Consider the following 21325-nt stretch of genomic DNA (forward strand, 5'->3'; position numbering starts at 1 on the left):
ACCTCAGTCCTGGGGAAGAGATACAGGCAGTGGTGAAGGGTCACCTTTCCCTCTTGTCCTCTTGGGGCTTGCCTTAAGAACAAGGGTGAGAGCCATACATCCAGTGTGCAGTCTCAGCCTGGCATGATCTCTAACGAGGGAATTGGCTCTTCCCTTCAGTGTCCCTTTGCCTTCGAGGAGGTGGCCGTGTCTTTCACCGAGGCAGAGTGGGCCCTGCTGGATCCAGAACAAAGAGCTCTCTGCAAGGAAGTGATCCTGGAGATCTATGGGAATTTAGACTTTCTGGGTAAGGATCTTTCCTAGGTGCCAAAGGTGTGAATTGGGATGACCTTGAATCAAAACCTTGAATAACAGAGCACTGTTTTGACACCTGTCCCATTAATTGCCCAGGGACAACTGAGGCAGTGCTGTGACCGTCACCCAAGCTAGAGAAGGTGGCGTGAGGGGCCCTCAGAGAGACTCAGGAAGGGACCAGATCCTCACTTCTGTGTTGCCAAAAGCCAAAACCTCTCTTGCAGAGCAGATAACATTTTACAACTTTGCCCACTCTCACGGACAAACCAAAACATTGGGCCAGATCTCTGCCAGAACGAGCCAAGAAATAAAATTGCTCTTATCCATCTTTCTCGCTGTGGAAACATGGGAGGGGTGTAGAACCGAGGGAAGCCTCTCCCCCAAGGCTTGCTGGGAGTCAGGCGAATCTCCTCAATTTCCACCACCTGAGGTCTGGCCTTAACAAGATAAGGATGCTAGCTGCAGGGAGACTCAAATGAGAAACACCTGCAAGTTGGACCTGGCCACTTCATGGTCCCACTACCCCTTGGGAGGAACTAGGGCACTTTGCCCCACAGATCTGTTCCCCTTGGGATTGTGGGCTCTGAGTTTGACCAGACTTCCATCCTTGCAAAACAATATTTACTCATCAGTTTTTTCCCTCCCCATATAATAATTATCACTTTTTTTCTTTCTCTCTCTCTGCAAAAGAAGCCAGAAGCATAAGAGAGCCTTTGGTGGAGACAGATAACAGCCTCACATCTGAAGAAAGGCTGGAGAGTTTCTCAAGAGGATCCCAAGAGCAGATTTCTTTTCCAAGTGAGCTGGCTGAGAGTGAGTCTCCTTCATGGTTATGTCAAGGGAGCAGGCAAAGATTAGCATTGGGGGAATTTGGATTCACATCTGAGCAACATTGGCTTCGGGACAATCATGGAGCCAGCTCAGAAAGGAGTGGGGGGAGATCTTCTGGGGGGAGGGAGGGTGACAGGAGGGCCACTTGAGGGGATGGAAGAACAGGGATTCCTTTGGACCTTACCTGCCTTCCCAGGTGTTAATGGGCTCTCTCTTTATTCCAGTCGAAGATAATCAGAGGAACGAGGAGGGTAAGAAATTAGAACAGCAATTTTCAGCTCAAGTTAAAAACGAAGACTTGAAAGAAAAAGTCAGAACTCAAGGTAGACCTAAGAGAAAGAAAAGGAAGAAAATTTAAAGTACATTTTCTGAAGAATACTCAGGAAGGCATCCATTCAGTATGGTATCCATTCAGTATGAGATACTTCTGTACCAAGGAATCGAAAGACCGGAGAAACCGTTTGAATGCGCAGAGAGATTTATTAGGTGTGGCGAACTTCAAAAGCATCAAGAAACTCACAAAGCGAATAAACCATTTGAATGTGTAGTGTGTGGCAAGAAATTCAGTTTAAATGGCAGACTTCAACGGCACCAAAGAACCCACACAGGGGAGAAACCTTTTGAATGCTCTGAATGTGGAAAGAAATTCAACAGGAGTGACTGTCTTCAAGAACATCAGAGAGCCCACACAGGGGAGAACCCTTTTGAATGCTCAGAGTGTGGGAAAGGATTCAGTCGAAGTGGCCATCTGCAGCAGCATCAAAGGACCCATACAGGGGAGAAACCTTTTGAATGCTCTGAGTGTGGAAAGAAATTTACTGGAAAAGGAAGTCTTCAACTACATCTAAGAACCCACACAGAGGGGAAAGCTTTTGAATGCTCTGAGTGTGGAAAGAGGTTTAGTAGGAAGGCCGGTCTTCGAGTGCATCAAAGAATCCACACAGGGGAGAAACCTTTTGAATGCTCAGAGTGTGGAAAGAAATTCAGTTGGAGTGATGACCTTCAGCTGCATCAAAGAATCCACACAGGGGAGAACCCTTTTGAATGTTCGGAGTGTGGAATGAGGTTCAATCAGAGTGGCCATCTTCAACAGCATCTGAGAACCCATACAGGGGAGAAACCTTTTGAATGTTCAGAGTGTGGAAAGAGATTTAGTAGGAGTGACCATCTTCAGGTGCATCAACGAATGCACACAGGGGGACAAACTTTTGAATGTTCAGAGTGTGGAAAGAGATTTACTACGAAGGGCAGTCTTCAATTGCACGTAAGAATCCACACAGGGGAGAAACCTTTCGAATGCTCAGTGTGTGGAAGAAGATTCAGTCGGAGTGGCGATCTACTACAACATGAGAGAACCCACACAGGAGAGAAACCTTTTCAATGCTCCATGTGCAAAAAGAAATTCACTCGGAATACCAGTCTTCAACTGCACCAAAAAACTCATAGGAGAGAAACCTTTTGAGTGGTCAGAGTGTGGGGAAAGCTTCACTTAGCATGGAAGTCTTCAGGATCAGCTTATGTTGAGATCAGTCCCATTTTTATAGTTCGCAGTTGTTCCCCAGAGGTCCGCATTGAGAGCATTTGCCTTCCTTTCCCCTCTCCTTTGTTCTGAATTGAGCCTGCCTTTCAGTTTCCGCACTTAAGGCAAGAGACAGGAAAAGGAAACTTCCCGAGCCTTTCTTCTTTATCACGTGTCCAACATCATTGTATTATGTGTCCCTTGCCATTTTCTTGTCTTGGGGTCTCCTCTGCCCCCTCCCCCCATATCTGATATTACATTGCCTCCAATTTTTTTTTATTTGTCCCAATTGCATTATAATGGTGAGACTTGGTAACCCAGAGATCTGACTTTAGTGGGGATTAAAATGTACTTCGATGGTGGATATTTTTATGACTGTATTGTTATAGATTGGTAGCTTGCTCTTTTGGCCATTTATTCCCTCCCACAAAGAAGAAGCAGAAAACTCATGATTCAGTTCTCACGTCACCAGCATCTTCAAAGCTATGTTCTAACCTAACCATAGGCACAGATTGGCTGAACAAATTCTCGCAGAATGGCCATTAGCTCTCGCTTCCGTTGCATTCTGGCCTCGGCCATGTCTGTCCACCGTTTCTGCTTTCGGCGCTGGGAGAGGAGAGACACTTAGTTGTCGGCAGAACTGAACAAGCATGCCAGAAGCCACGCTAGATCGGAGACTGATTCGCAGTGTTGTGCAGTTTTGTGCAATTATGAATCTGATGACTGCCATTTCGACATCCACCATGGATGCCTGTTCATTCTGCTTGAGGTGTTTGCTCAGTAGAGAACATCAGCTCCACCGTATGGGAAACATCCATCTCTTGGAGGTGCATCTGCTGGCTGAAAACGGTCATTGGAGAAGGTGTGCTTCAAGGAGCAGATGGCCCGGGTTGACGAGAATGCGTTTCCCCAAGGAATGCCGGACCCAGGAACAAAGGACAGACTGGTGGGAGAACTTCGTGATCCCAGCCAGGATCAATGGTCAGTGGATCAGCAACTTCAGGATGACCTGCAACACCTTCCAGGAAATCATGTCTGTGCTGAGAGGGAATATGGAGAGACGGACCTCCCGGCTGCCTTCCTCAGTTCCAACTGGAAAGATGGTTGCTGACTGCATTGTGGTACTTGGCCCATGCCACCTCCAACCACTGTGTGAGTCAGCAGTTGGGCACTGGAGTTTCCCCTGGAGATGTGCTTCATGCTGGAGGCTGAGCCTTACAGGAAGACCGTCTGCCTGGGCACAGAGAGGGGAAAGGTAAGCCTTCTTTTCACCTTCTTCCCCCTTTTTGTGGCCGCCTGTGAATGTTATAACGCAATCACATTCTATCAGTCTGCGAAAAACAAGCAGCAACACCATGGTGTTCTCTCTACATCTTGATGTGTCATTCATTCATGCACAGAAGCTCATGACTGGACTCTGAGCAGGTGGCACACACAGAAACCAGCCTGGCAGAGACTGGACTATGGAGTCCCCTGAAGAATTTGTTGCAAGGACAACATTCTTTTTCAATTTTCTCTTAGCTTCCCTCCTCCCAGTAAATGTTGCAAGCAAAGTTAACAGATTTCCAATTCAATGATATAATCAGCTTATTTTTTCAACTTCCACAAATAGTTCTAGGGCCACTGAACTGATTTACACAGGAATAATAATTGTTCAACATGTGTGCTTCCATTTTTACTTTATACATTTAAAATTTTTTAATTTGGCTGCAATTGGTAGAGCCTCCACTGATAGTTACAGTCACAGTGAAACAGCCACTATTTTGCATTCTTAAAACAGACTCTTTATCTAACTGCCTTCCTAGGCACTCAGGCCCATGACTTATACCTTGCTCTCCCCCATCCCAGCAACTAATCTACATAAGTAAGGGACTTTAACAATACTGAAAGTATTCTTTCTTCCCAAATCAGGAACGGAAGAAGTTTTGTTTCTTTAAAGACTGACCCTCAACTCAGACAGAATCTAAGGGGGGAGAGTGCAGTAAAATAGTTCTGTTCTAAGACATGTTTTGTTTTTAGTTTTTATTTTAAGACAATTTTGGCCGCTTTCAGTATTTGAAATATTTTCTCTTTGAGAAAAAGCATTCCCTCCATAGCTTTTCCTTCCCTCTGACATTTTTACTTCCTATTTTAAATTTTAATTGGCAGTTAACATCCCCCCCTTTTTCATAAGACCATTTTGTTTAAAAATCTGTTTTTACAAGTTTGTTTTGAATATGTTTAAACAGCTTCATACAGACCTTTCATTTGGGTACTCAGACTTCCATTCAGCCTGATTTCTTTGAAAAGGCACTCTGTGCATGTACAGGGGAACAGTCTTTCCTCCTTAAGAACACAATTCTTTTGACACACTATTGTGTAGTGGGACTCTTCATGTTCTCCTCATTCATTCCTTCCCACTCCTATCCTCAGCAGTACTCCAATAGATGTATCTTTTAAAAGAAGCAATTGGCATCTAATCAGCCTGGCCTACAAGCAGGCAGATCTCAATCTGAAAAACAAGTTTCTATTCCTCAACCCCTAAATTGTCTTTTGAAGTTATTTGTTTTATTCATTTTTATAAGAAAACCTTTTTTGTCCTTATGTGCTCTTAACTTTTTAGATTGTTTATGTCAATCCACAATATTTTGCAAATTCTTTTGCCATCCTTTGAGTCCTCTTTTAATTAGGAGTCCCCTCCTCTGCTCTTTAGAGTAAGGAAGAGATCCCAATCCAAGTTTTGTTTTTGAAGCCACATTCTATCCAGGAATTCTATTCTTTATTCACCCATATATATTTGTATTTGAGCTGCTAATCTCTTCATTCACAGACCTTTTGCAACATGTTTGCAGGAACCTTTAACTTTGGCTTTTTGATTCTTTTTCTGAGTGCCTCCTTTTACACAGCAGTGCCGTAGTAGACCTAGCCTCCGAAACCTTCTTCTTACAGGACTTACAGGACTTTCTCTCCTCTTGTGTATTTCTACAAAGCATCTTGCTTCAGTCACCCATAGCAATCTATCAGTTTTCTCTCAAATTCCCAAACTCACCAGGAGTTTGGCAACCTCCTTCCCTTGTCTTATGATTTCGCTCTAATCTCCATCTCCCTCCCTGGAGATGGCATCTAGCTCCTCTTAAATTCTATTTTCAGTCTCTGTAAGGTCATAGTGGGCACCCACCACAGTAGATCTTCTTGACAATCACTTGTGGGGGCACCCTTCTGCCCCAATCTTTCGAGTTCATTGTTTTCAAAGTTCTAAATTCTTGAGTGTTTTTCCTAATCTGTGTATCCCTCAGTCTGGGTGCCTCCTTGAGCCCAGCCTCAGCAGACTTTGCAGCATCACTCTTTGCAGCTGCACACACTTCTCCATTAAACTTTTGTCGATCTTCGTCCTTCTCTGCCTTCTCTCTCCATTGGGCGTCTCCCCCTTGAGCTCTTCAGCTCCACCGTGCTGTTGATGCTCTGGGCCGCTCAAATATTCTTGCAACCCACGTCTGCCAAGTCTGCCCTAAGGAGGCTCCAGGCTTGTGCATCACAACCAATTCCTGATGGTCCTGCCTGCATGTGATTCACCGGTATTCTGCTCGCCAACCTCCAGACCTGACCTGGTCAAAGATGACAGCAACCCTCTGCCTGCGTTCCCTGTGGATGTGTTCCTGTGGTCATGACCTGCTGCTCTGCGCTCTCTGCCCCAGCCTACCTGCTGGTGAACCACTGATGCTTGCTGTTTACCCCAGCTCCTGCTGCATGACGCCTCGCTGCCCAGCCTGCCTGCTGCTGCTTCTATGTGCTGTCGCTGACCCTGCATACCCTCAGATGCCCTGGATTAGTGCCTTCACCGCCTCTTCCCCTGCCATTTTAGTCACAAGGGGGGGAAGAAGATCAACTTGCAAGCTAACCCGGACCTGCTTGTTGCCACAACCTCTTGCCAGTGGCTCTCTTAAAATGGATCCTCGCCAAAGCTGCTTTTTCACCCACATGGAGGAACCTCCTTCAACCTCCTTGCAACCTTCACCCAGCAATGTCCTATAAGAGCAACCAAGTATATATATGCATATATATATAGCAACACTGGACTGGTCACCCATCTTCATCAACCTTCAACTACTGGACTACTCTCCCACTTTCACCAATGGAACAAGGGGGGGGGGAGTTTTTCAGACTATTGTTTCTCAGGTGTACTATGCCATGCCAGTCACGTATTTCAATTAATTGTCAGTATTTCAAATTGCATTGTGCCACATATTTCCAATATTGTCCATTGCATTGTGCTTGTAGCAGTTCTCCATGTTCTTCAGTTCCTTTCATTGCAGTTAATTTCATTGTATTTATTTATCCTTCCCTATGTTCCTCCCCATGTTATGCACCCTTCCCATTCTCCCCATCCTTAGTTTGTATTAGCTTTAGATAATAGAAATCTCCTCTCTTTAGTAAGGTGGATCCAAGAAGCCAAAGACTCTCCAGGTAACATTTCATCTAACATGACACCTACATAACCTACACTAAATTGTGTTTTCTTTTTGATTGGATTCACATTTTTATAGAATGGCCCATAGTCCCTTGATCCATTGTACCTGAACCCTCTTCCCTTCCCATTATTAACATTTCTGACACACAATGGATGACCAATCCTTGATTTCTATTTGGTTAATGGGTGAAGCCATGTGTCAGCTGACACATGCCTTCAAGGGGGAGGGGAAATGTTACACCTTCATGCGCAGAAGCTCATGACTGGACTCGGAGCAGGTGGCACACACAGAAACCAGCCTGGCAGAGACTGACTATGGAGTCAGTAGGGCCTCTCAACAAACCTAGGAAGCCAGGCCAGGCCTATGTTATCTAAATCACCCCCTCCCCCAGCCAAAGACCATTAGACTATCTACAGGAAAGGAATATCCCTTCAAGGTACTAAACTTCTTTTGTCTCTCTTGCCCAGTGTAATTTCTGCCTCGCAGCACCTCTTATCCCCAAATGTCTTCCCCCAGTCCTTCCTGATAAAACAAAGACAGGGCAGGGCCATTAGTGACACATTACACCTAGCCAAGGTATTGTTCTACTTGATGTGATCACTCCACACCTCCCACTCTAGTGACATCACAGTTCAAACTCACCTATCAGGTACTCATAGTATCAGAGACCAATCAACAATCACGGACCTCCCAGTGGGCAGTCTCTGGGGCTGGCCAGGGAATTTCAAACACTATATCAAGCCTTGTGCACACCCTGTGTGTGTGTGTGTGTGTTGTGTTATCCACACCCGGCATCCTGTCCACCCCTGATATCGGCAACCCTGTGTCTGGGCTGCCTGGATCCAAGAAAGGTGCAGTATCTTGAACTTGTCCCCCTGTAGAACTTAGTGTAACTTGTCCCCCTCTAGAACTTAGTGTATGTATGTTTTTGCTCTGTGTGTATTTTGAGTGTACCCCAATATTTTCCCCAAATAAATCCCCTGAGTGTAAGCTTAATTGGCTTCTTCATTTAAGAAGGGTTTCTTCCAGGGAAAGGACCTCTTAAAAATTGGTAGGAAAGATCCTGTGTTACCCAGCCTCTTGCTATTCATAATTCCCCAGCAATTTGGGTAACAGATGTGTCATTCATTCATTCATTCATTCATTCATTCATTCATTCATTCTTCCCTTATATTTTCCCCTCTACAAAATATGGACAGTTTTGCATGCCTGGACGGGTGTCGTGTCCCAATCCTTGCACGGAGGAGATGGTATCACCTTTTCCTGCTCAGTTCTTCTGCAGGGGAGTGATCGGTTTCACTGGCTGCTTCATCGACACAGGGGTGGGGTGGAGTGGAGGATGAAAGACGCCTTCGTTTTCACAAACTCCAACTGACCCTCTGCTATGGATGTGGGGCTGTTTGTCCTGGGAAACCCCAGCTTCCTCGTCCCAGCACTGGTGATCTCTGATGGAGCTTACCTGCCTAGACGCTGGCTGATGAAGCCCCACAGCAACCTGTGAAACGTGGTTGGATGCCCAAGTGAGTCACGAATAAGCAGGGCGGCACAATGCGCAGAGTGACTCCAGAGGAGACCCACTGAACAACCTTAGTGGGTGCTGCTGACGGCAGCCGGGCTGAAGCGCCGTGGGGAGAGGAGGCAGGCTGCATTTTTCATTTGCCTGCAGCACGGAAGGGGTTAAGCCCAGGGAGTCTTTTGCTAGAGAGGCCGAGCGAGGGCGGAGGGGGAAGTAGGAGGCGGCTTCTTACTGGGGGTTGAGGGGCCAGCAAAGGCTCCGCGGATGCAGCAGCAGGAGGCAGCCTGGCGGCCCCGATCCAGCAAAGGTTTACTCCCAGGTAAGGCGCTGGAGGGTGAAGCTGGAGATCGTGGGTGGGAGGGAGGCGGGGCTCCTTCCCACCCTGGTTCGCATGGGGTTGCCAACTCCCGGAGGGGACAATCCTGCTCATTTGGGGAGGGGCATATTGGGAAAGACCATGTTTGGGGACGTGGGGGGGATCAGTTGGGAACTTGGCCAGAGACTCCTCCCCCCCAAGGCAGGCGCTTACTCCAGGGGAGCTGATCTGTGCTGGAGGTCGGTGGCCATCCTGGGAGGACTCTCAGGCACCAGGTTTGCCCCCAACAGGTAAGCGGAGTGTGGGGGGGGGGGATAATCAGCGTCTTTTAGTGCAAGAAAAGCTGAATATACTGCAAGTGACAGTCTGTTGCTGGGCATTTCAGTTCTGCGGGAAGAAAACCATCAGACGGTGGCCTTTTTCTTTCAGGAGTCAAAAAGAGGGCTTGGGGGGAAGGGAGGTCCTGCCTGCTCTGGAATCAGCCGCCCCAGGGATACGTGGGCTTGAGCATGCCCCCAAATTTCTTCCTACAAATTCCTTCCCCTTCCACTCCACTGGGTGATTGGACAAAGCTCTTGCCTCGCGCCTCAGTCCTGGGGAAGAGATACAGGCAGTGGTGAAGGGTCACCTTTCCCTCTTGTCCTTTTGGGGCTTCAGCTTGCCTTAAGAACAAGCCTCTTGGACAGACTGAGCCAAACAGAGACACGGAACTTCCCCAAAGAACTAAGGAGTCATATGCAAAACAGCCTGCTATGCCATTTGGCAAAATGATATTAAATCTGGACTGCCAGCCACAAGAAGGACTTCTGCTCTGACCCCCCCCCCCCCCCAGGCAGTTCTCACGGGTCTCCTGAGCAGGTGAAGGCTTGTGATGCTCAGTGGTCTCTCTCTGTTCTTGTTATTTTTCCTTTCCATGTGTTGCTGTTCCCTCCAGGGAGAAGCCTCCCTGCGTAACCAAAGGTGTCTCTCCAGCATCAGAGGTGACCCAAGAGAAGGGGACGGAGATGGGAGGGCAGGACCCGGAAGGACCTGGAATGGGCAAGAGAGCAAGCATAGACACCCTTCCCACCCAAGCTGCGAATGGCGTTGAATTCTGGGGAAGTTCTGGGCCAGGGATCCTGGCTAAGGACACCATACCCTCCAGTGAGCACAGCCGTGGCTTCCGGGAGTTCCGCTACCAGGAGGCTGATGGGCCCCGAGAGGTTTGCAGCCGGCTCCACGGACTCTGCAACCGCTGGCTGGAGCCGGAGAGGCACACCAAGCAGCAGATCCTGGACCTGGTGATCCTGGAGCAGTTCCTGGCCCTCCTGCCCCGGGAGATGCAGGGCTGGGTGAGAGGATGCGGGCCGGAGAACAGCTCCCAGGCGGTGGCCCTGGCCGAAGGCTTCCTCCTGAGCCAGGCGGAGGAGAAGAGGCAGGTGGATCAGGTGAGGGGGTTTCCTCCAGGTATGTCCAGTTCTACCAATGATATTGAGCCTTATTCTGATGGACAGGTGTCACGTCTGGGAGTGGGGCAGGATGTATTCCTTGGTTTCTTTTCCATCCCATCTCTGACTCCTCTCTCTCTCTCGCTGCTGTTTCAGACGTGGGCCCCATCCGTGAAGACAGAAGCCACATTCTCTGAGGGGGAAGGAGCTTCCTTGGAGCAAGGGCAGTGGGCACAGGCCCAGGAGGGTGCCCAAGATGGCCTCTCCTGCGGTAAGGACTCTCTGTGCAGTTGGGGCACCCAGTGAATTTAATGGGGAGGGAAAGAATCAAAAACTTCCTCACACGCCAGAGACGGAATCTGCAGCACTCGATGTCCACTGACTGGTGCCTCCCAAAGGAGACGAGGCAAATCCACGGAGGGCAATTCCTCCCGTCAACTGGAATATTCCCATCTCACCTTCCTTCCATAAAGGAACTGAAGGGGGCTCAAGAAAGAAAAGGTCCAGTAACGTGGTCTTCAGCGTGGTCAATGAAGGGAGCCTCCACCTTGTGGGGCAGCAGAACTTGGGGCCCCAGAATCATGGGACGGGTTGGCTCTTGCCTGTGGGTTTCTGGCAGGGAAACAGGATGCTGGCATGGGGATGGCAAGCTGTGGCCCTGACCCCCACCGGCCTTTGGGGAGGGGCTTGAAGTGCAGCTTGGGCAGATGTGACGTCATCTTGATGTCACATTTGGCTGGAATATCGGTTGTGGCCTGAGCATGACAACAGATGCTCTGAAAACTCATTGATCTTGCCCTTGAGCAGGGGTAGTCAAACTGCGGCCCTCCAGATGTCCATGGACTACAATTCCCAGAAGCCCCTGCCAGCGAATGCCCCTGCCCTTGAGCTTCCAGCTGTGCTCCAGCTGTGCCTGGGCCCAAAGTGAGAGAGGCATGGGGCTTCAGACTCCTGGGAAGGGGGTGTGCCAAGCAGGGAATAAACAGGCCAATGGAACAGGAACTCAGAACAAACCCCCTTCCCTCCTCCTTTGTCTTATTAGCAGGCAGCGAAGAGATGCTGTTGAGGCGTCGTCTTTTTGGAGAACTGAGAAGGGCGGCCTTACCTCCAGCCCAGGTAAAGGAGATAAGCAGGGGGCCTCCTGGGTCCTCCCTCTTTTCTCAAGGATCCTCATGCGCCTGTCATTTCTACAAGGGACCTGGCAAGAGACCCTCTCATAGAATCAAAGAATCATAGAGTAATAGAGTTGGAAGGGACCTCCTGGGGCATCTAGTCCAACCCCCTGCACTATGCTGGACACTCCCAACCCTCTCGCTCATCCACTGTCACCTGCCGTCCCCTTGAGCCTTCACAGGATCAGCATTTTCGTCAGATGGCTCTCCAGCCTCTGCTTAAAAATGTCCAAAGATGCCACTCCCTTTACCCCTCCCAAGCCATGCAGCCTGGCCCCTCCTTTCCCATGCGCTATCTCTGCCTGACGTCACCTCTGACAAGGGATTCTGCTTTTTTTTCCAGGGTCCCTTTTCCTTTGGGGAGGTGGCCGTGTCTTTCACCGAGGCCGAGTGGGCCCTGCTGGATCCAGGACAAAGGGCTCTTTACAAGGAAGTCATGCTGGAGAACTATGGGGATCTGGCCTTTCTGGGTAAGGATCTTTCAAAGGTGCAAATTGGCTGACTTTGAGACAAGCCATGAATCTTACAGGGCAACACCCAGTTCTGACATCTGTTTTACTAGTCGCTCAGGGGCAACTGAAGCCGGTGTTGTGGCCGTCCCCCAAGGCAGGGAAGGTCTCCTGGAAGGTCACCCTTCCCCCCGGATGGGATTCCAAATATCTGCTCTGCCTGGGAGCTGGAAATGATCCTGGGTCTCCCGAGGTCACTCGTCTTTGTACTTGAGCAGCTTTGGACTACTTTCTCTGCTTGGGCAGCTCCGGCCCCAGTGGGTTCACAAGAGGAGTGCACGAAAGTAAAGCAGACTCCCCTTTTAGAAATATGTAATGATTTATGAAGGATGTAAAAACAAGACATCACTGTTTCTACAGCTCAGCAACAGAAGAACAAGAAAGGAAAACTGTTCTCTCTAATAGACACCTGGTATTAGATGGGATGTCTTGTTGCAGCATAAGTATTCCAGCTGTAGCCTAAATTACTGCACCTAAAACTATTCATTGTGAGGATGCAAGAAAATGCATGGTAGGATGTGCTACCATGACATGAGCATGAAGTCAGCATAGCTTCCCTCTGGTCTTGACCGGAATACTTTCTACCTCTCTCGGGGCGGGTGGTTCAAAGGACCCAATCCAGGGTCCTTCTTTTCCAGAGGCTGCCTCCTGGTTACACAACAGGGTACTGCTTCTCACAATTAACCTGTCGTATTCTTGCTTTGCCTCATGTCAGCACGGTTCAGTAAACAGCTCTGCAAGGCAGCCAAAGGTTTATTGGAATGTGACACAAAGAACAGGAATTATTACGGAGGTAGTAGACTGATGAGGGCAATTGAATGTCAAAGGGATGCATTGATATAGGAGGCAGACCACACCCAGGTAAAGCATCACCTGGCAGGTACATAGTCACAACTACATCACTAAACCCATTCACACGGTTAATAACAACATCCTGAACACTGGCCAGGTGCAAAAGGGCTTAATCGGTTTCCAGCCAAGAATACACAAAACAAGAGAGCCAGTTTGGTGTAGTGGTGAGGAGTGCGGACTTCTAATCTTGCGAGCCGGGTTCAAATCTGCACCCCCCCCACATGCAGCCAGCTGGGTGACCTTGGGCTCACCACAGCACTGATAAAACTGTTCTGACTGAGCAATGATATCAGGGCTCTCTCAGCCTCACCCACCCCACAGGGTGTCTGTTGTGGGGAGAGGAAAGGGAAGGCGAATGGAAGCCACTCTGAGACTCCTTCGGGTAGAGAAAAGAACCAACTCTTGTTCTTCTATTCCAGAGGCTCACTTTAAGAATGTTTTCAAAGAAAAGTCACTTACAGCTTACTTGCTGCTTACAAGTGTAACTATCTGTGCGGCTCTGCTAAATCTCAAACATGTTGCAAATTCTTAATACAAGTACTAGCAAACTTCTAGTTAGGGGACATTTTCTAATGGTCCCCTAACCCAAGGCAATTGCTTTGAACGTGAAATTCATTTGTCTCCAGGAATAAACTGGACAGCATCCACAAACAGCCGTTTAAGTAGTGGACCTCATTAAGGCACAATTCAACAATAGCAATGTAGGAACCAAATTGTTCTAAAACTTAAAGTATTTCATTAACACTCAGCCTCCCAAGTCACTTAAGACAAGGGACACATTATTTAACATATCTTTTAACCGCAGTTGCATAACATAGCAGCATTTCTTAAACAGCTGGAGGCTGGGATTTGGAAGGTCAGGAGTTCCTTCAGAGCAAGAATCACATAGATTCCTTTTTGACTTTACCTGCCCTCCCAGGTGTTAATGGTTTCTCTCTTTATTCCAGCAGAAGACGATCAGGGGAATGAGGAGAGTGCAAAATTTGGTCAGCAGTTTCCAGATGGAGTTAAAACTAAAGATTTCAAAGACAAAGTCGTAAATCAAGGTAGACCTAAGAGAAAGAAAGGCAGCTGTGTGGTTGAGAAGAGAGCTGAAAGGCAATATCATGCACACTTTCCAAAGCAGAGGCTAATGAAGGCAAGTACATCCATTAGGTATGAAAATAACTACAGATACAAATCACAGCTGCTTCTGTACCAAGGAGTAGACAGGAGGGAGAAAGGATTTCAATGTGCAGAGTGTGGAAAGAGATTTAGCTGGAGTGGCAGACTTCAACAGCATCAAGAAACCCACAAAGAGTATAAACCCTTTCAATGCTTATTGTGTGGAAAGAAATTCAGTTCAAATGGGATCCTTCAACAACACCAAATAACCCACATTGGGGAGAAACCGCGTGAATGCTCAGAGTGTGGGAAAAGATTCAGTGACAGAGGCTGTCTTCAACGGCATCAGAGAACCCACACAGGGGAGAAACCTTTTGAGTGCTCTGACTGTGGAAAGAGATTCAGACAGAGTGGCAGTCTTCAACAGCACCGAAGAACTCACACTGGGGAGAAACCATTTGAATGCGTAGAGTGTGGAAAGAAATTCAGTAGGAGAGACTGTCTTCGAGAACATCAAAGAATCCACACAGGGGAGAACCGTTTTGAATGCTCTGAGTGTGGAAAGGGATTCAGTCGGAGTGGCCATCTACAGGTGCATCAAAGAATCCATACAGGGGAGAAACCTTTTGAATGTTCTGTGTGTGGAAAGAGATTTAGTAGGAAGGGCAGTCTTCAACTGCATCTAAGAATCCACGCAGAGGGGAAACCTTTTGAATGCTCAGAGTGTGGAAAAGGATTCAGGCAGAGTGGCGGTCTTAAACAGCACCAAAGAAGCCACATAGGGGAGAAACCTTTTGAATGCTCAGAATGTCAAAAGAAATTCAGTAGGAGAGATACTCTTCGAGAACATCTGAGAACCCACACTGGGGAGAACCGTTTTGGATGCTCAGAGTGTGGAAAGAGATTCAATCAGTGTGGCCATCTTCAACAGCATCAGAGAACCCACACAGGGGAGAAACCTTTTGAATGTTCAGAGTGTGGAAAGAAATATAGTAGGAAGGCCAGTCTTCAAGAACATCAAAGAAGCCACACGGGAGAAACCTTTCAAACCTACACAGTAGAGAAACCTTTTGAATGCTCAGTGTGTGGATCGAGATTCAGTCGGCGTGGCACTCTTCAGCAGCATCAGAGATGCCACACAGGGGAGAAACCTTTCGAATGTGTAGTGTGCAAAAAGAAATTCACTAGGAATGCCAGTCTTCAACTGCACCAAATAACCCACAGGGGGGATAAACCTTTTGAATGATCAGAGTATGGGGAAAGTCTTACTTGGCACACTTTACTCTGCTCTGGTTTGGCCTCACTTGGAGTACTGTGTTCAGTTCTGGGCACTGCAGTTGAAGAGGGATGTAGACAAACTGGTGTGTGTCCAGAGGGCAACAAAGATGGTGAGGGGTTTAGAAACCAAGATGTACGAGGAAAGGTTGGGGGAGCTTGGTCTGTTTAGCCTGTAGAGGAGATAACTGAGAGGGGATCTGATAAACATCTTCAAGTATTTAAAAAGCTTCCATATAGAGGATGGAGCAGAGTTGTTCTCTCTTGCCCCGGAGAAACGGACCAGAATGGGATGAAATTACTGCAAAAGAAATTCTGTCTAAACATCAGGAAAAAGTTCCTGCCTGTTAGAGCGGTTTCTCAGTGGAACAGGCTTCCTCGGAAGGTGGTGGGTTCTTCATCTTTTGAAATTTTTAAACAGGGGCTGGATAGCCGTCTGACAGAGAGTTCAAATACCTTGGGATTATTACTCAAGCCTTAGGGGCCAGAAATGCCCATTATAAATATTCTGCTGCACTTGGTCAAGGATTGGCTAACAACATAGTGACATTTTTCTGTTCAGGGGGTAGGCAATATGTTCCAGCAGCCCTGGGACTCTTCAGGGCAAGTCCCTCTCCCACCTATTATATAATACTCCAACTGGCCCATGGACAGCAGGAGTGACTCTTGCAGGAAGGGTTCAATCTAAAACCCCCAGGGCCATTTTGCAGCCTCCGTGGGAGGCCCCAAACACACTAGTGCACTATCACCCTAGGGCTAAAACGCAAAACATCACTATGATGTCACTTATTTTTGAGGATGATTTCCAATCGTCCTCGTTGGAATTGGTGAGACACAAAATAGAAAGACTGGGATTATCTATGATCCAACTACTTGAGCTAAATCTACAACAGGCTGTGAGCGTAATTCAGCAGAAGATCGAAGAAACCGGCAGAGGGATACAGCTGGAGCTTTTGGATTCCAGGCACCAGGTAGAAATAGGTTCTTGCCCCAGGTTCTTATTCACTCGGTATGGAGATCAGTCCACAGAGGAATCCTTTCCTTTAGCTAGATGTTCAGTCCTGCCCACAGCAGTATCCGAAGCCCAATATAAGAAAATCTCTCTCTTTCCAAGATGCTGTCCCTGCTTAAGTGGGCCGATGGAAACGGTGGAGCAATCTTGACTTTATTGCCCGATGTGCCCCATGCTACAGGATAAGTCATTACAACTAGTGCTGGAAAGGTTTTCAGGCCCGTCCTCGGTAGGAAAGATGAAAAAACTGTCGAGTGATGAGCAATTTCAGATTACAACATATACTTCTCTAAATTGCGTGCTGCCACTATTAAGTTATGTTTTCATCCCAGAGGACTAAAAGTTATTTGTACACAGTTGTGTGGTTTTATGGTCTCCGTTTTATTGCTCGTATGTTTTAGCAACTTTATCTTTCATGAACACAAAATATTTAACGCCGTCCTGTTTTTGCCGTCCCAATGTCCCCTTTTTCTTTCAAGGAAATGAGGCCAGCCTATCTCATGGCCTTTATTCAGGGGTTAGGAAAGGTGGCCTGCAGAAGCTCATTCCCTGGATTCAGAGGATGGAGCGCTCTGAGGTTCTGTTCCTTGCAGATGCAAGACCCCAGTTTGGGTCAGTGCCATGGAGAGACAGGACTTAATCCTTCCCTCTCGTCACATTTTTCCAGCTATAAAGGCTCTCCATTTGGGGGTCATACATGTACTGATGAGCTACGTGTTATATTGCCCCCATGACCAAATAGTGCCCCTTTTCATAGAATCATAGAATCATAGAATCATAGAGTTGGAAGGGGCCATACAGGCCATCTAGTCCAACCCCCTGCTCAACGCAGGATTAGCCCTAAGCATCCTAAAGCATCCAAGAAAAGTGTGTATCCAACCTTTGCTTGAAGACTTCCAGTGAGGGGGCACTCACCACCTCCTTAGGCAGCCTATTCCACTGCTGAACGACTCTGACTGAGAAAAACTTTTTCCTGATATCTAGCCTATATCGTTGTACTTGAAGTTTAAACCCATTACTGCGTGTCCTTTCCTCTGCAGCCAGCAGAAACAGCATCCTGCCCTCCTCCAAGTGACAACCTTTCAAATACTTAAAGAGGGCTATCATGTCCCCTCTCAACCTCCTTTTCTCCAGGCTGAACATTCCCAAGTCCCTCAACCTATCTTCATAGGGCTTGGTCCCTTGGCCCCAGATCATCTTCGTCGCTCTCCTCTGTACCCTTTCAATTTTATCGATGTCCTTCTTGAAGTGAGGCCTCCAGAACTGCACACAGTACTCCAGGTGTGGTCTGACCAGTGCCGTATACAATGGGACTATGACATCTTGTGATTTTGATGTGATGCCTCTGTTGATACAGCCCAAAATGGCATTTGCCTTTTTTACCGCTGCATCACACTGCCTGCTCATGTTTAGTTTACAATCCACAAGTACCCCAAGGTCTCGTTCACACACAGTGCTACCTAGAAGCGTATCCCCCATCCAGTAGGCATGCTTTTCATTTTTCTGGCCCAGATGCAGAACTTTACACTTATCTTTATTAAATTGCATCTTGTTCTCATTTGCCCATTTTTCCATTGTGTTCAGATCTCGTTGAACTCTGTCTCTATCTTCCGGAGTATTTGCCAGTCCTCCCAATTTGGTGTCATCTGCAAACTTGATGAGTAGTCCCTCCACCCCCTCATCTAGATCATTAATAAATATGTTAAAAAGTACCGGGCCGAGCACCGAACCCTGAGGTACCCCGCTACTCACCTCTCTCCAGTCTGATGAAACACCATTGACAACAACTCTTTGAGTGCGGTTCTCTAACCAATTCCCTATCCACCTAACGATCTGAAAATCCAGATTGCAGTCCTTCAACTTATCCATCAGAACATCATGGGGAACCTTGTCAAAAGCTTTACTAAAATCCAAGTAAATGACATCAACCGAATTTCCCCGATCCAGCAAACCTGTTACTTGGTCAAAAAAGGAAACTAGGTTGGTCTGGCAGGACCTGTTGGAGACAAATCCATGCTGACTTCCTTGGATCACCAAATTGTCCTCCAGATGTTTGCAGATCGCTCCCTTTAATATCTGCTCCATTATCTTCCCCACAACAGAGGTCAGACTCACTGGTCTGTAGTTTCCCGGGTCATCCTTCCTCCCTTTTTTGAAGATCGGAATAACGTTTGCTCTTTTCCAGTCCTCCGGGACATCTCCAGTCCTTAAAGAGGTTCCGAAGATGATGGACAAGGGCTGTGCAAGTTCTCTGGAAAGTTCTTTGAGTACTCTCGGGTGCATTTCATCTGGACCAGGGGATTTGAACTCATCCAGTGCAGCTAAATGCCTCTCGACCACCTCTCTATCCATGTTAACCTGCCACCCAGACACTATCCTTTGGCTACAGCCATCTCTAGATGTGCCTAAACACATAGACCTGTGGGAAAAAACAGATGTAAAATAGGCACTAAGCCTTTCTGCTTTCTCTGCATCTTTCGTTAGAGTTTGTCCATCCGCACCCAACAGCGGGCCTATTGCCTCCTTTACTTTACGTTTGCTCCTCACGTAACTGAAAAATCTTTTCTTGTTACAATGGGCTTCCCTGGCCAATCTTAGCTCACTCTCAGCTTTGGCCTTTCTGATGATTGATCTACAGTGCCTAGTAACCTGTAGGTACTCTTCTTTAGAGCTCTGTCCTTCCCTCCATTTCCTGAACATTTTCCTTTTCTTTCTTAGTTCCTCTTGAAGTTCTCTGTTCATCCAAATAGGCTTCTTAGAGCTCCTGCAGTGTTTTCGTCTTTCTGGAATAGTCATTGATTGAGCATGCAATAGCTCTTGTTTGAGTAGCGCCCACCCTTCACATGCTCCCTTCCCTTCCAGCATTCTCGTCCATGGTATGACACTCATCATGTCTCTGAGTTTATTAAAGTTTGCCCTACGAAAATCCAACATCCGCGTCTGGCTACAAGCTTCCTTGGCTCCCCATCTCAAAAGGAATTCTATGAGGACATGGTCACTTCCCCCTAGGGTCCCCACCTCCTTCACCTCATCCACCAACTCTTGCCTGTTGGTCAGTATTAAGTCCAGTATGGCTGAACCTCTTGTGGGTTCATCTACCATTTGATAAATGAAATTGTCAGCCAGGCAGGTCAGAAACTTGCATGACTGAGGACGCTTCGCAGAGTTTGTTTCCCAGCACACATCTGGGAAATTGAAGTCACCCATGATGACAAGGTCCTGCCGTTTGGATATTTTCTCAAGCTGCTCACAAAGTGCAGCATCCACATCCTCTCGTTGGTCAGGCGGTCGGTAGCAGACACCAACCACCACACTGTTTGTTTTCCCCTCGCTTATTTTCACCCAGATGCTTTCCACTGTAGATATGCTCTCCTTCACTAGAATTTCCTGACAGGTAAGCCCTTTTCTCACATACAGTGCCACTCCTCCACCTCTTCGATCTATTCTGTTTTTTCTGAACAGTTCATATCCATCCACCATTACATTCCAGTCATGAGAATCATTCCACCAAGTTTCTGTGATGCCTACTAGATCATACCTTTCCATCAGCATGAGAAGTTCCAGCTCTTCCTTTTTATTGCCCATGCTTCGGGCGTTAGTATAAAGACATCTGAATCCTTTTACTTTTGGTTCCCTATGAGCTGGCCTTGCCGGTTGGGCTGCCTCCGATAGTTTTCCTTCCATACACTCCCTATGTTGATCGTCTCCTTCCCCTAGTGGCTTTAGTTTAAAGCTCTCCTGATGAATCTCCCCAGGTTCCTGCCAAACACATTCTTCCCCAGTTTTGATAAGTGCAGTCCATCAGGTGCTAGTAGGCCTTCCTCAAGAAAGCCTATCCCATGGTCCCAGAAACCAAATCTCTCCTGCCGGCACCAACTACGCAGCCAGTGATTCACCTCCATTATCTTCCTCTCCCGACGCATTCCTCTTCCCTTGACAGGCAAGATTGAAGAGAATACCACTTGTGCCCCCATTTGCTTGAGCTTCCTCCCCAGATCTTGATAGTCTTTTTTAATAGGAGCGATGGTATTCAGGGACATGTCATTCGTTCCCACATGGACCATCACAAATGGGTAGCGATCCGTAGATTTGAGGAGTTTGGGCAGCCTTTCTGAAACATCTTTAATTTTTGCCCCTGGCAAGCAACACACCTCTCGGGTTAGGGGGTCGGGCCCAGCCACGTGGCGATCCATTCCTCTTAGCAGGGAGTCTCCAATTACCAGTACTCTCCTTTTTTTTTTCTTCTCAACTCCATTTCCTTCTGTCCCCGTGGCCTCTTCCCTTTGTCTTAGAGTTTGTTTTGGGACCTCTTCCCTTGTTGACCTTTGCACCTCCTCTGCAAGGGCCTGAAATCTATTCTGGAGCTCCAAAGGCCCCGAGAACTGTCTCGCCCTTCGCCGTTCAGTCTTTTTCCGAACTGCCTGCAGAGGCTCCCTATTGTGGTCAATCTCCTTGTCCTCTTCAGGACTGGTTGTATTCTCTTTATTCTCTTTATTCCATGTTGCAGAGCTCTGGACTACGAACTCCTCCCCTTTCTTGCTTTGGGTCAGAGTAATAATTTTGTTTTCTAATCCCCTAATCTTTTCCTCCAAAAGTTTTACCAGCTTACACTTGGGGCAGCTGTAGTCCATCTTGTCTTCTGGGAGGAAGGCAATCATGTCACACTCACTGCAGATGATGGGATGAGTGTCCTGGAGGTCCATTGTAATGTCTAGGCAGTGCAAGTACTAGGGAAATATAATCTACTGATATAATCTACTGATTCTAATTGCTCGGCCAAGAACCCCAGGCTAAGAGCCACAGGCCAAGAGCCCTTTGTCTCTTGCCAAAGGCTCGTGCCTCTGGTGAGGAGTAGCCCTTTTTAATCCTCCCAACAATTACCCAGCAATCACCTCACCCAGGCAGCACAATAGCCTCACCTGGTCAGCAGCAACTCTCCCCAGTAGCTCTCTCCACGTGCTCTCAGTTGTCTGAGCTCTGCCTCTGGTGAGGAGTAGCCCTTTTTAATCCTCCCAACAATTACCCAGCAATCACCTCACCCAGGCAGCAC

General features: G+C 47.6%; 2 protein-coding genes across 2 annotated transcripts in view; both read left to right on the forward strand.

Moving 5' to 3' along the window:
• LOC143833820 (uncharacterized) overlaps positions 1 to 1527 on the forward strand; it is a 36790-nt gene extending 35263 nt beyond the window's left edge. Inside the window, exons 17-19 of the mRNA XM_077330044.1 lie at positions 160 to 286; positions 985 to 1107; positions 1350 to 1527. The gene's annotated coding sequence lies outside the window, so the exon portion shown is untranslated. The remainder of the gene's footprint in view (positions 1 to 159; positions 287 to 984; positions 1108 to 1349) is intronic.
• A 1059-nt stretch (positions 1528 to 2586) lies between these two features.
• On the forward strand, positions 2587 to 16631 carry LOC143833915 (uncharacterized). Its single transcript, XM_077330225.1, has 6 exons — positions 2587 to 3899; positions 9859 to 10417; positions 10508 to 10622; positions 11394 to 11467; positions 11867 to 11993; positions 13832 to 16631. The coding sequence occupies exons 1-6, from the start codon at positions 3295 to 3297 to the stop codon at positions 15232 to 15234; spliced, it is 2883 nt and encodes a 960-aa protein (XP_077186340.1). The 5' UTR covers positions 2587 to 3294; the 3' UTR covers positions 15235 to 16631.
• Positions 16632 to 21325: the final 4694 nt, after the last annotated feature.

Source organism: Paroedura picta, chromosome 3, assembly GCF_049243985.1.
Source record: "Paroedura picta isolate Pp20150507F chromosome 3, Ppicta_v3.0, whole genome shotgun sequence".
In the NCBI taxonomy this organism is placed as follows: domain Eukaryota; kingdom Metazoa; phylum Chordata; class Lepidosauria; order Squamata; family Gekkonidae; genus Paroedura; species Paroedura picta.